Consider the following 11,925-nt stretch of genomic DNA (forward strand, 5'->3'; position numbering starts at 1 on the left):
GCAGCAGGGAACAAGAGTCAACCCTCTGGAACCAGCAACTCTTCTTGGCAAGAGAGAGCGTCCTCTTACCCGTGTGCAAAGAGTACTTAGCAGAGAGGGAAACAAATAGCCACCATTAGTGTCTCTTTATTTTGTGTTCCAAATATAGAAGTATACACTTGTCCAGCTTTAAATTGCATAGAAGCAGGCGTGTCATCTACTTATGTACAGTAGTCACCCAGAAATGTATGTTGGCAAGACGTGCTGCCATGGTCAGAGGTAATGCGAAATCAAAACACATTCAACTAAGTGAAGAAGTCATGTGATGAGATGGGAAGATGTTAGTGATGTCATGCCTAAGGTCTCTGCGTCAGATTGAAAAGGGTGGGCAGCCGGGAGCAGAGAGCATGGCCACGTCTACAGGAGAAACTGTCTTGCAGAGCTCTGCTGTTGGAGGGGCTGAGGCAGCATGGTCCCTGGCTGACACAGCTGTGCAGGTGCAAATACACTGGGGAAAATCATACTCCCAGCAGTGGCGTTTTCTTCTCTTTCGGGTAAGTAGGGGGAGTGTATTGGAGGTGGAATAAGTTACACTTACTACTAATACTAATTAATTAGACTGGTGAAGCTTTTAGTGCACACCTGCCCATTGGCACATCAGTGGAGAACTTACCTCAGAAAAAAGTATATGAGGGAACACCTTAAATCTGTGCAGTTAAAATTTCTGTTTCTTTAAAGGGAAAATGAAGATACAAAACAGTTGAGGAGAAAAAAGATAACAAATCAGAAGCAAGAGTATCAACAAATGTGAAAAGAAAGAGAAAAACAAATTTAAATTTGCATTATTATTTCATCTTTTGTTATTCTTTAACATGTAGGTATGAGGTTGCATGAAGCAACATAAAGTACTAATGCTGAGCCCAGGAGAAAAAATCCCTAACAACTCTATACACACAAATCTAAACCCGAGTTGGTAACATTAAAAGACAGACCACACATCAGGAAGGGTGATTTATAATAATCTTATAAAGGACTGTTTCTCCAGTGGGGAAGTGTTGGAAGACTTTTCCCGTGGATCACAAGACTGAATTGATCCCAGATCTCCAGCTCATGTCATTCCTCTAGGAAACAAAATTGGGTTTTGGCTTTTAATTCCCAAAGTAATCTAATTTTGACACGATGGGTTCAACTCATTGATTAGGCACTAAAAGTGTCTCCTTAAAAAACAGTTTCAAGCACGTTATATTTTGAAATAGTAGCAACTGAACACTATGAAATCTGTGATTGTATGAACAGTAAGTTTCAGTCCCAGAACTGTAGGACTGAAGGTTGTACTATATGTCGTTGTAAATGTTATTTTTCTTTTTAGATAATATGGTTTGGACAGCATGTAGCATTTCAGCATCACAACAGGAGCAATATTTGCTTTGTTTCCTCCAGGATATTACTTAAAAATTCATTATCTGTGAGGGTTTTTAAAAGCAACTAAGATCAGATATGCACAGAAAAACTGTTACAGGTCAAAGAGTCATGGCAACTGTGCTGACAGAAGCTCATTTACCTTTAGTTCCACTTGAGAGAGTGAAGAGCTCGTATAAAGTTTAGGTTGCTAATGCAGATTCTTTTAAAATTTCTGGCTCGCTCTTTTAGGGCCCGTTTGGTATGTGCAGCTCCATGATCGGGCTCTACTTCCCTGAGCTACATGCTGTTGTAAACCAGGCACGTATGTCTAGGAAATAAATAATCACTACATGCTCATGCTACTCTTACAGTTCACCTTCAACACTGCACCATTGGTCGCTCTGAGAGATAAGACACGGGGCAGGATGGAGTTTTATTCTGGCTCAGGGCAACTTTGTCTATGCTCTTCTTGTAAATAAGTATCTTGATGCAGCTATTCAGTAAAAACAGGTATTTCCCCAAAGTGCTCGACTGAAGAACTTGCACTTTATTTACAAAATGAAGGCATAGCTGCAACCAAGACTGCATCTGGCATTGGTAATAGAACTTTACTTTTCAATGGCTTATCTAATTTTATGTCTATGTCTAATTTGTGAATTAACTTGAGGCAAGTGCTGCGTATGGGGAAAACAATGGTAGCTCAAGCTGGGTAACCATATGGACAGCAGGGATCCTACCTCCTTCTGACTGGAATCCTAGGGTGTGCGATAGTCATTTCCACGTGAAAAAATGAACTGTCTTGTGCCTGCTACTTTTTGTACAGTCTGCAGGAAGAAAAGGTGGTATAATTAACTTCCCGTGGCTTCTGAACAAGTCAGTATTCCACTCCTCACCCATTTCCCAGCCATGCCGATGGCTAAGGAGAATTGAAAGCAGAGTCACAATGGGCCTGCAAAAGCATGGTCATGCCCACCAGTGCTCTGCTCCGGGTAGAGCCTGTTCCAAACAAGGGTTGGAAGGCAAGTGGGAGTCGTCCACTGCAGCTAAACTCGGATCCCTGCACTCTGCTGTGGCCTTACCACATACGCAGGCTGAGCGTAAGAGGCTGAGTTGCGGAGACCCGTTCACAACTGTTGGAGAGTTTGGCAGCTCACCTTTGGGGGAAAACGAGTAATGCATAAACCATAGGACTAACATAATCCAAAGGTAAGGCTGTTGAAGATGAGCTGGTGTTATTTCAACTAGCTAAGAGTAGATGTATTTATTCTTGACTAGCATGTTCCAGAGGTGGCCAGCCTGAAACATGACCAAAAAATGTTAGCCTTTGCAAGAGGAAAGAATGAGAAAACTGCTGCTAACTGGGCTTTCCTGTCTCTTCTCACTGGGCTGTAGCAGCTCCTGGATATAAGACGGGACAGGCAGTGAGCTAAACAGGAGAGAAGCCAGAGAGCTAAAGCAAAGGTGAAATGGACAAAAGGGCATGAGGCAAGGGCAACCATCTACCTCGGTCACTGACCCATCAATCCCCCCACCACTCCTGGAATTTGCCCGTGCACAGAGGGACCCCTCTATTCTGACCACAGGTCACTTCCCAACATGGATTTGGAATTACTTCCATACCATACGGGTCATTACTGAAAGGTGGCCATCATCACCACTCTGGAAATGATGATATATAAACCCATTATAAAGCCAAAGGCCTAAAACTATAGAAAGGTTGGAACAGATACAAAGTCAGACCAACAAAGTGTAAACCTGAACTGAAGATGGACTTCACTCACAATGGATTCAGACTCTTTGCTCTGTGCTTTTCTGTGTCACATCTCAGTAGTGTCCATCCCCGAATGACACAGAGGACAGGAAGTCTGTGTAGTCAAAGCAAACCCTCTCCTGCCAGCCCACATCTTCAGACTGTACATGCAGCTGATAGCTAGTGCGAAGCTTGTACCAGAGCACCTCTTCCCTCAGAAAGGAACCAGACAGAGCCTACAACTGATACCTCTCCATACAACTTGATTACACCTGAAGGCAGCATGTAATTTGCCACTGTAGGTTGGCAGTGCAACATTCAGGAGTGGGACAAGGACAAAATGCTTCTGACACTGTTCAAGCTTAATCCAAATTACTTACTTTTTTCAGTGTTCTTATTTTGCAGTCTTTAACCAGTAAACATTAGTTTAGACCCTAAGCAACAGAACAAAGCCTTAGAAATGAGCTGCCTTCAAAACAAACAACAACGACCTTTACCAGCAAGTCTGTATGCTTGGAAGGTGAGAAGAAAGGACGACCTGCTCAGGTGTGTAAAGCCAAGTCATGATTTTAGCTTTCTCAAAGGGTTGAGCTATTCTACCTTCCTGTGTAAAGGGCGCTGTAAGGTGGTGTGTGTACTAGGTCTCCCTTCGCTCTGCCCCTCCCTTGCATTACCTTGTTTCTCCCTCAGAGGAGTAGGTGTTAAAACCAAGAACTCCCATGGGCCAAATGCTAGACAGTTACTCGAGGACCTCAGCTTAATGCTTACCAACATAGCACAGGAAATTACTGTTGAATATCAAAGTACTTACAAAAACGAAGTTCATCCCAAGTAAAGTCCATTAAAAGATAAAGACAGTCCATTTCTCATCGCCCCATGCAGCTCGCCCTTTCTTGGAAAACCACCTTCCCCTTCCACAATGAGGCAAGCAGCACATTTCCTTTGCTATTCAAAGGGATACTATCAGCTCCACCAACTATTTCTTTTTTTTTTTTTTTGATAGTAAATTTGTTTTCCTCTTCATTGCTTGTTTTCAAAGCACACGCTCAGAGGAGCCTGGATGTTTTTCCCCAGCCTTCCTACTGCTTCCAGTTTGAGCAGTAGCTTCATTTTCATGTTTTTCCACAGGGTCTTCTAATAAAACAGATGCAAATGTGGCTGCTATTTATTTACTTCCCTTACAGTGAATGAGCATCATTAGTAAGTCATCAGGACTGTGAAAAGCTCCCGGCAACACAGCAGCCTTCTCAAGTTGGTTGCTGCTGGCACAGCATGCATTTTTGGTTTCTTCGGTCAGAAAGAAGCGCAACCTGTGTCGGTCATTATTTCCATCCAAATGCTGCATTTGGATGGTAGGTCCGTTTCTTTTCACCTGAGCAGATTGAGAAAGAGACCTTTCACTAAGTATTGTATTCTGAATCAGAGCAGCAATGCCATTGTTGTCCACCACTAAGATGGTTCAGTGGAACACATTTGGTGGACACAGATAGAAATGCAACTGTCTTTAACGATCTGGGGAGCTGGCAAGTAGAAGGAAGAAGCAGAACATTGCTGTCGTTGAAACATCACCCATCTGAAGGAACTTAAATGGAGGAAGTAGGTGAAATAGGAGGCAGTCCTTCCAGCCACATATTCCCTGATCATTGGAAGAACTGTTTCTGTTATACTGGAGTAACACTCAGGTCATCTGACAAAGACAGACCAGAGTCCCTCTCTCTTGAAGTTTTCTCTGTTTTATAAAAAGGCTTTTCATCTTTGCGCAGACTGGAGCTCCTTAGTACAGCTGCTCTGACCTCTGCCAAAGCCGGTGGCTGGTGGTCAGTGCTGTAGCACAGGTCATCATAAGCGTAATTTACATTGCCACAGGGGAAAGTCTGGAGTTTCACCAGTTCAATCCCACTGATATCCAGGCGAGGGCAGTTGCTTCGACTTGGAGATGCTGGAGATGCCCGAGAGCTAGGAGAACTGCAGTTCCCATCAAAGCCCGAATCTTCCCGCTCTGGAGTCACTTTGAGCGTGGAGCTGGGGCTGAAGTGACAGATGTTCTCTAGCACCCACGATCCATAGGTTGGGTTCCAAAGATTTTTGGTTTTGTTTTTAAGTCTGTGGGTTGGTGGATTGCTGAGCTCCAGCTTCTGGTTTGAGCTCTGCTGGAACCAGGACCCGCTGTTGAAATCACTGAGGCATGGCAGGCTAGGCCCTCGAGCAGTCCGGTTGCTCAGGTTCTCCACCAGCAGCTCTTGTGGACGTTGTACAAGTTTGTGCCCAGCATGGTGGGAGTCCAGTGTTTTAGGTGTCATCTGAGGTGTGAGAGAAGGGCTTACCAACAGGGGCACTATCCCACTGGAAATGTTTGGGCGCATGACTGTACTCCCTTCATCCTCTGGTGCGGGGCCACACTCCATGGGCAGCTCAGTATTGATCACATCAGGATCCTGAAAAGAGAGAGACAAGAATCTGTTACACCCTGAGCACTTCCAGGGTGACTGTCACATCTGCATTTTGAAAGAAATAGCTGTGAGAGTGAAAAAGCTTTTGGCAGAGGCTGACATCAGGTTTGGGAACTATTCCTGCACATTGTACAAGGTGCTATGTGCCATCTGGATATCGCACGCTGTCAGGACTTGCAAAAACGCTCTCTTTTATGTGCTTCCTTTGAACCGAGGCTATGCTTTATTGAAATCAGTGGCTAAGCTGGGGGTCACCAGTATATAATTTTTCCCTCAGGAGGTTGGATCCAGGCCTGTAGCTGTAAAAAGCTACCAGATGGTGACCTCACCATGCCATCTCATTCCCCAGCCTCCCCACTCCATACTAATTCAGCTGTGACATTCGAGCAATGTTAGGCAAGGTCAGAAGATGGACCTTGAGAGAGATTCTAAATACCTCTCCATCACAAAATGAAGGACATTTTGCTACCGAACCAGCTGAGAGCTGAAAGCATCCACTTGCATAGGAACTCATTTTGGTTGGGCTGAAGATAGGAGAGTGAGGATAGATGCCAGAAAACCCAAATGAAAAGAGCAGTTGAGCCAACAGCACTACCACAATCGGGAAAGTAATTAGATCCGTCTGTCAGGACTCTCTCACTTGGTTTTGGGCTAAAAAGCTAGTGCCTTTGGCTAGTTGGCATTCCATGGATTATGGAATTATTATTATCCACCTGGATACCAAAGACCAATACCTGTGTGCAATACTTGATTCTTTCCAGGATGGTGGAGAAGTTTGGCCGATACTCTGGGCTGTGCTGCCAGCACTGTGTCATGATCCGGTACCTTAAAATAAGTAAAAAAACCCCAAAAAGTATTGATCGAGAAAGATAACAATGTAAAATGTGTTTCAGTACTAAGTGACCATGGGACCAGAGGAACTGCAATCAGTACACGGCCCAAAGGAGGAGAGCAAAAGAGGACATGTCATTTCTGCATCCGTGGATCCTGAGCCATTAGGGAATCACACTTAAAGCAAAGCTTGAAGGGGTCTAAGCTGTACACAAGAGTCAGTGGCTCAAGAGACATCCAATAATACCCACTTAACACTGGGGGCAATCACCATTCCCTGACTAAAGGTCTCCAGTTGCCTTTGTCTAACCTGCTTGATACCCACTATCCCTTGGCTTGTGGGAATAAGGAAATACTCACACTGGCCCTGGACAGTTTTTTGGTGGATCCATTCTTCCTCCACTGGTGACAAATTCCAGCACTTCCTGATTGGTTTTGCAAGGGTAGGGCATGTACCCTAGAGAGAAAATCTCCCAAAGAAGCACACCAAAGGACCTGTGTCAGAAACCAGCCAACAATACCAATTAGTTTTCATTTCTGCTCCACAAACCTGGCACAAAGCTGGGTAGGTAATACCACAGCAACAACCTTTCGAAGCTGTAGGCCAACCATAGTAATGTGCAATCAGAGTGATTATGAGTCAACTTTGATACAAAAAAGCAATCCATCAAAACCTTTGCTCAAGCTCTGAAAGTAGTTTTACAGAGGTTTCAAAATATTTGACTAACTCTGAAGTTGTTCTTTCTGCTGCAATTGTTATTTCTAGAGCAGGAAATACCAGAGCACCCTTTGCTACGTATGGTCTAACTGAAAAGAACTGTTAGACCTGGCGTGGAGATTCCTACCTTACTTGGGAAGACTCAAGATGTTTGAATCAGTGTTTGGGAACAGAATGCTCAAGAATAGACTCAAGTAACAGACATCCAATGAAACTGAAAGGCAGCAGCATTTATTTTTTGTCATGATGTGGTCGCTCTCCTTTTTTACATCCAGGGGCCAGTTAGGCAGTGCCACTGAAAATAATGTATGACTTCGACCCAGGGGAGTCAAGAAGGTTTTGCCAGGACTTCAGAATTTTAAGTCACTGTTTGCTGCAAAGGTGGAAGACATTTCCAGTACACGCATGTTACTTATAATAGCCCATTACAGGAAATGTGGCACTTTCCTTCAAAATATTTAGTACTGGCTGCTCACAGTTAGGCGCTGATAAGCAATCCCTTGTCTTCCGGTGTCACTAACAACTTCAGGAAACTGGGTCAGTGTGGTATTTAAGGCAATGTCTCAGTACAGTATATTGAAGGATCTACTGTACAGGGAGAGAGGCATTTTTAAGCAACTGGGAAGTTTCCATTCCCCAGCACCTGTGCATGAATATGCTACTGGTGAGGGGCTGCTTATTTTAAAGAAAGATCAAGTTACATGAGGAATCCATATATAAACATTTTTCCTCAGCAACCAGCAAGGATTTCTGATTAAATTTGCTGTCATTTTATATACAACAGAAAAAAATTATACAAAAGAGTAATCCTGGGTGGTAAAGAGAGAGTCATTTACAAGATGTATAAGCATGCCCCGTCACTGAGACAAACTAAGTGGCAGATACTGAGGGTGGAGGGAAGCGTCTGATGGTATATGTCTGGATTTTTAACTGTGACTTCTTGGGAATCAAAACTGCTTTCTCTTTTCACTTCTTGATTGTGTTTATATGATACTCTACATTTATGTATAGCGATTTTTTATTATGTTCTTAATAGTTACTTTTACATTTTTTAATTCGGATTAATCTATTTTTTAATTTTTATTCAGAATTCTTTAGCTGTGCTTCTGCTGAATGCAGAGGGAAGACTTCTAATATTTTTTCTGGGAAATTCTGACATCTTTTAAGGTTCCTACTGAGCAGACATTTTTTTTCTTGAGCAGTACATTTCTTGACCCTTATCACTCAGTAGCAGGAGTGATTAACAGACATTTGTTACCAGGTATCGGTCTTGGAGGTGAAAATGCCCTCTAGAAAAGCTTCTGGTGGCATCCACTTGACAGGAAGCATGGCTCTTCCTCCCTTGCGATAGTAACTTGCTCTGGGAAAGATAAAATGCATGGAGAATGTCACACAGTCTGAGAGGGCTCAGATATATAAAAGATCTTATCACCACAGCAACAGCAGCTGGGAATTGCGAGTGGCAATGGGGACCAAGTGGGAAAAGTCATCAACTCAAATAGTGCGTTGAAGCAGTATTTTATACTCTTTTTGCAACTGGGATGGAAACTGAGGATGTTGTAGGTGTGCAGCTGAAGACATCAAATTTGCTGACGCTCTGCACAGGGTGCTGATGCAGCAAGTCTTCTTGACATCATAAACTGAAAATTAGGGTTGGGATTTTTTGTTTGTTTGTTTGTTGGTTTTGTTTGTTTGTTTGTGGGTTTTTTTGGTGTTTTTTTTTTTTTAATTTAAGATTATTTATGATTAACTAGCTAATAAATTTGCCTGTGCTTGGTTTAGTGTCCATATGTTTGCAGTGTTCCCTGGGGCCCATTCTGGAATAAACACAGTTTAAGTGTATTGGCTAGTAGGCATAGATGTGTTAATTTGAGTCTGTTAACTCCAGTTAGTTAACTGGTAATAAAATTCAGGCACTGCTTCAGATTCCATAAGACTTTTCACACACCTCAAAATGATACAGATTACTGAGTTATTCACAGGACTGAAATGGCCTTTCACTTACCTGTAAATATCCCTGGCCATCCCAAAGTCACCAATCTTGGCTATTCGTCCTGCTCCAGTGCAGGTCAGAAGGCAATTCCTTGCAGCTATATCTCTTTAAAATATAAACAAATTATTAGTTCTAATGCTAAACCCTGAAGTAATTAAAGGAATAAAGAAAGAATATTAGACCCAGTCCTGCAAGTCTTAGTTGAGTCATCTTCACACAGATCAGAAGCGCCTTACTGAAAATAAGACATAGTGCCAGCTACATTATCATTTTTATTAACCACAATTCTTAAACTGCATTTACATTACATTTTCTACCCAGTGTTTTCCAAGCATTCCCCACTCTCATTTCCTTTCACTAAGGCAGAAAACAGGGTCAGTATCAGATCCAGGACAGATCCAACCTCTTTTGCTTCAACCACATTATGACAGATTTCTTTCCTGCTTTACTTTTTTTAAAGAGTAGCATCTCAGCAGTGTCTCCATCAGTTACAGATGTGATGCTATTGGGTAGTCTTAATAAACTGCTTGAAAAGTCAATGTAGGACCAGATTCGGTAAACTTGCTTTGTTGCTTCTGGATATCTCCTGTGGAACCAAGCAAAGCTACATATGGGAGCAGCCGTTTGCTGGGTGCAGGTTTAGCTTGTAACAAATGGCAGTGATGACTGCATGGCCAAGACTGAAGGATTTGTGTTCATTTTAAATACGCATTTTGAAAAGGAACTCATTAAAAATCATAGCACTGTGGGGGTCCTGTTGACTGCCAAGAAAAATGAGCTCCTTAAACAGCTCATATGTTTCTTCCTACTGCCAGCCTTGAAAAACCCCCTCAGGATTTGGAAGTCAAGCTCAGCTTCCTCTTCCATCATCAGCTATGACTCCTAGATGACGAGACCTACCCCTAGAGACATCTCCACAACCCCACTACACTACCTTTTCCCCCTAGGATACTTGTTATCTGCAGTGATAACCTTCTTCCCTTCCCAACCCACTCTAAGTAATACTGACATCACTAACAAAGACTAATACAGAACCTGAACCCAATTCCTTTCTGCACTGATTTCCTGAATTGTTGGCTAAAACAAAACAAGTCCATTCCCAGGCTGCTTATACTAGAGATATAACAGTGCAAAAACTGACCCAGAGAGTTTTTTTAAAAGTGATACGCTGCTGTTAAAAGAGTCAAGCACTAGTTTCTTCCACTTTTCTCCTGAAATGGAGATTGGTCTTAAGCAATAACAGCTGACCTGTCCATTTGTTGACATAAACGTTAGAAGCTTTATGTGATGACTGCTGGGCTCAGTGACACACGGTAAGAAAACCAGGGAACATCTACTTGTTAGGAGAAATGAAGAATGTTTTATAAAACACTTGTGGAGAAAATTTCTCTTGAGTTTCTACAGGACTTCTTGCAGCACCAGCAAAAATTGGCCCTTATCATAAATTCAATAGATCAGGGTGGGTGGAGGTTGATGAGGGATATTACTATTACAGTAAGGATTTTAATTGCTACAGCATTATTTTTTTTTAAGTCTGAAGTTTCCAATTAGAATACTGATCCTCTCATGTACTTATTAAGAGATCCAAGAGCCAAAACTTGTTGCGTGCTCTTACTGCTGTTTTTTAATGACAGAAAACTCTAATCCTTTTTTCAAATGAATTTACTTATTGTTCCAATAAAAGTAGACCAAAACCTCAGATGCTCTAATCCTAAAGCCACAACACACCCCATATCTCAATCTCATGGCTTTTTGCTCCAATTGCTGCTTGTCACTTGTTTCCCTCAGTCTCTCCAGTCTCTGCCCACTCTTGCCTAGCTCTCCCTCTTTGCTCTGTGCAATGTCATGCGTACATACACGTGCTTGTGCATGTGGGTGAATCAGTTGTCTACTTGCATAACTCCAGGCTACACGTCGGTTCAGTTAAAGCCTGCGTGACCCTCTGGTGTGCAGGCCTCTCCTTCCCTTTACACAAAAGGGCTGAACTCAGCATGGAATTCATACTCAGGAAGGAATTCAGTTGCACGCTATGCCTGGGAACATTATGAGCTGAAACAACTCTTAATCAGAAGCAAAGGAGTCCAATATCCAACTGGGAATTTTAAAAGGCTACCTATAATAACCTTTACCTCTTCTATAATATTTTGTTCTTATTTGAAGCCTGCCATATCAACATTTTTTTGCTCTACAAAAGAAGAAAAGGAGGTGTGAACAGACAAACACGGGCTCCCCAATACCACACAACATGTCAGGCACTGAGCTGCGAAGGAAGCCTTAGGGTTGGGGTGTTACCTCCTGTTATCCCTGTTCTACCCTTCTTTAGTCAATGGCTCAAGTACGAATGGCTGTCCCGTGCTGACGGGATAGAGAAAACATTAAGTCAAGATAGGGAGATCAGAAAAGAGAAATGGTACCTTATTGTCTTACAATAAGCTGACACAGAGTGACACTACCATCTAGTGGTCTACAGGGCTAATCTCAAATGTGTCTACATTTTAGGCACCTGAAAATTAACACTTGAAAATGTTCACTGCAAACTGAAGATTTCTTTCTCCCCAGCAGTCCAAAGAGCAGTGCAGAGCCTAACTCCTACCAAAAACCAGTGAGACCAGCCCAGGCATCTAAGCACAGGCTTGTACTGGTGGAAGAAATCTCTGTCTCTCCCTGGAGATTAGTTCTGTCTAATCCTCTGCAAATAGAAACTGTTTGAGCGTCACACACCCTAAGATACATCAGAAGGGACCATTTCTCCTCACCTGTGGATGAAATGATTCTCTTCCAGATATTTACAGCCGCAGGCAAT

At 42.7% G+C, this 11,925-nt stretch overlaps 1 protein-coding gene across 1 annotated transcript in view; it reads right to left on the reverse strand.

Annotated features, from left to right (window-relative positions):
• Window positions 1-4,791: 4,791 nt before the first annotated feature.
• The window catches only part of LTK (leukocyte receptor tyrosine kinase), a 99,823-nt gene continuing 92,689 nt past the window's right edge, over window positions 4,792-11,925 (reverse strand). Inside the window, exons 24-29 of the mRNA XM_009895724.1 lie at window positions 11,879-11,925; window positions 9,135-9,227; window positions 8,388-8,489; window positions 6,772-6,906; window positions 6,315-6,405; window positions 4,792-5,565 (exon numbers count right to left, since the gene is read on the reverse strand). Coding sequence (XP_009894026.1) covers window positions 4,792-5,565; window positions 6,315-6,405; window positions 6,772-6,906; window positions 8,388-8,489; window positions 9,135-9,227; window positions 11,879-11,925 — 1,242 coding nt within the window. The remainder of the gene's footprint in view (window positions 5,566-6,314; window positions 6,406-6,771; window positions 6,907-8,387; window positions 8,490-9,134; window positions 9,228-11,878) is intronic.

This window comes from Charadrius vociferus, unplaced genomic scaffold, assembly GCF_000708025.1.
Source record: "Charadrius vociferus isolate BGI_N301 unplaced genomic scaffold, ASM70802v2 scaffold111, whole genome shotgun sequence".
Lineage (NCBI taxonomy): Eukaryota > Metazoa > Chordata > Aves > Charadriiformes > Charadriidae > Charadrius > Charadrius vociferus.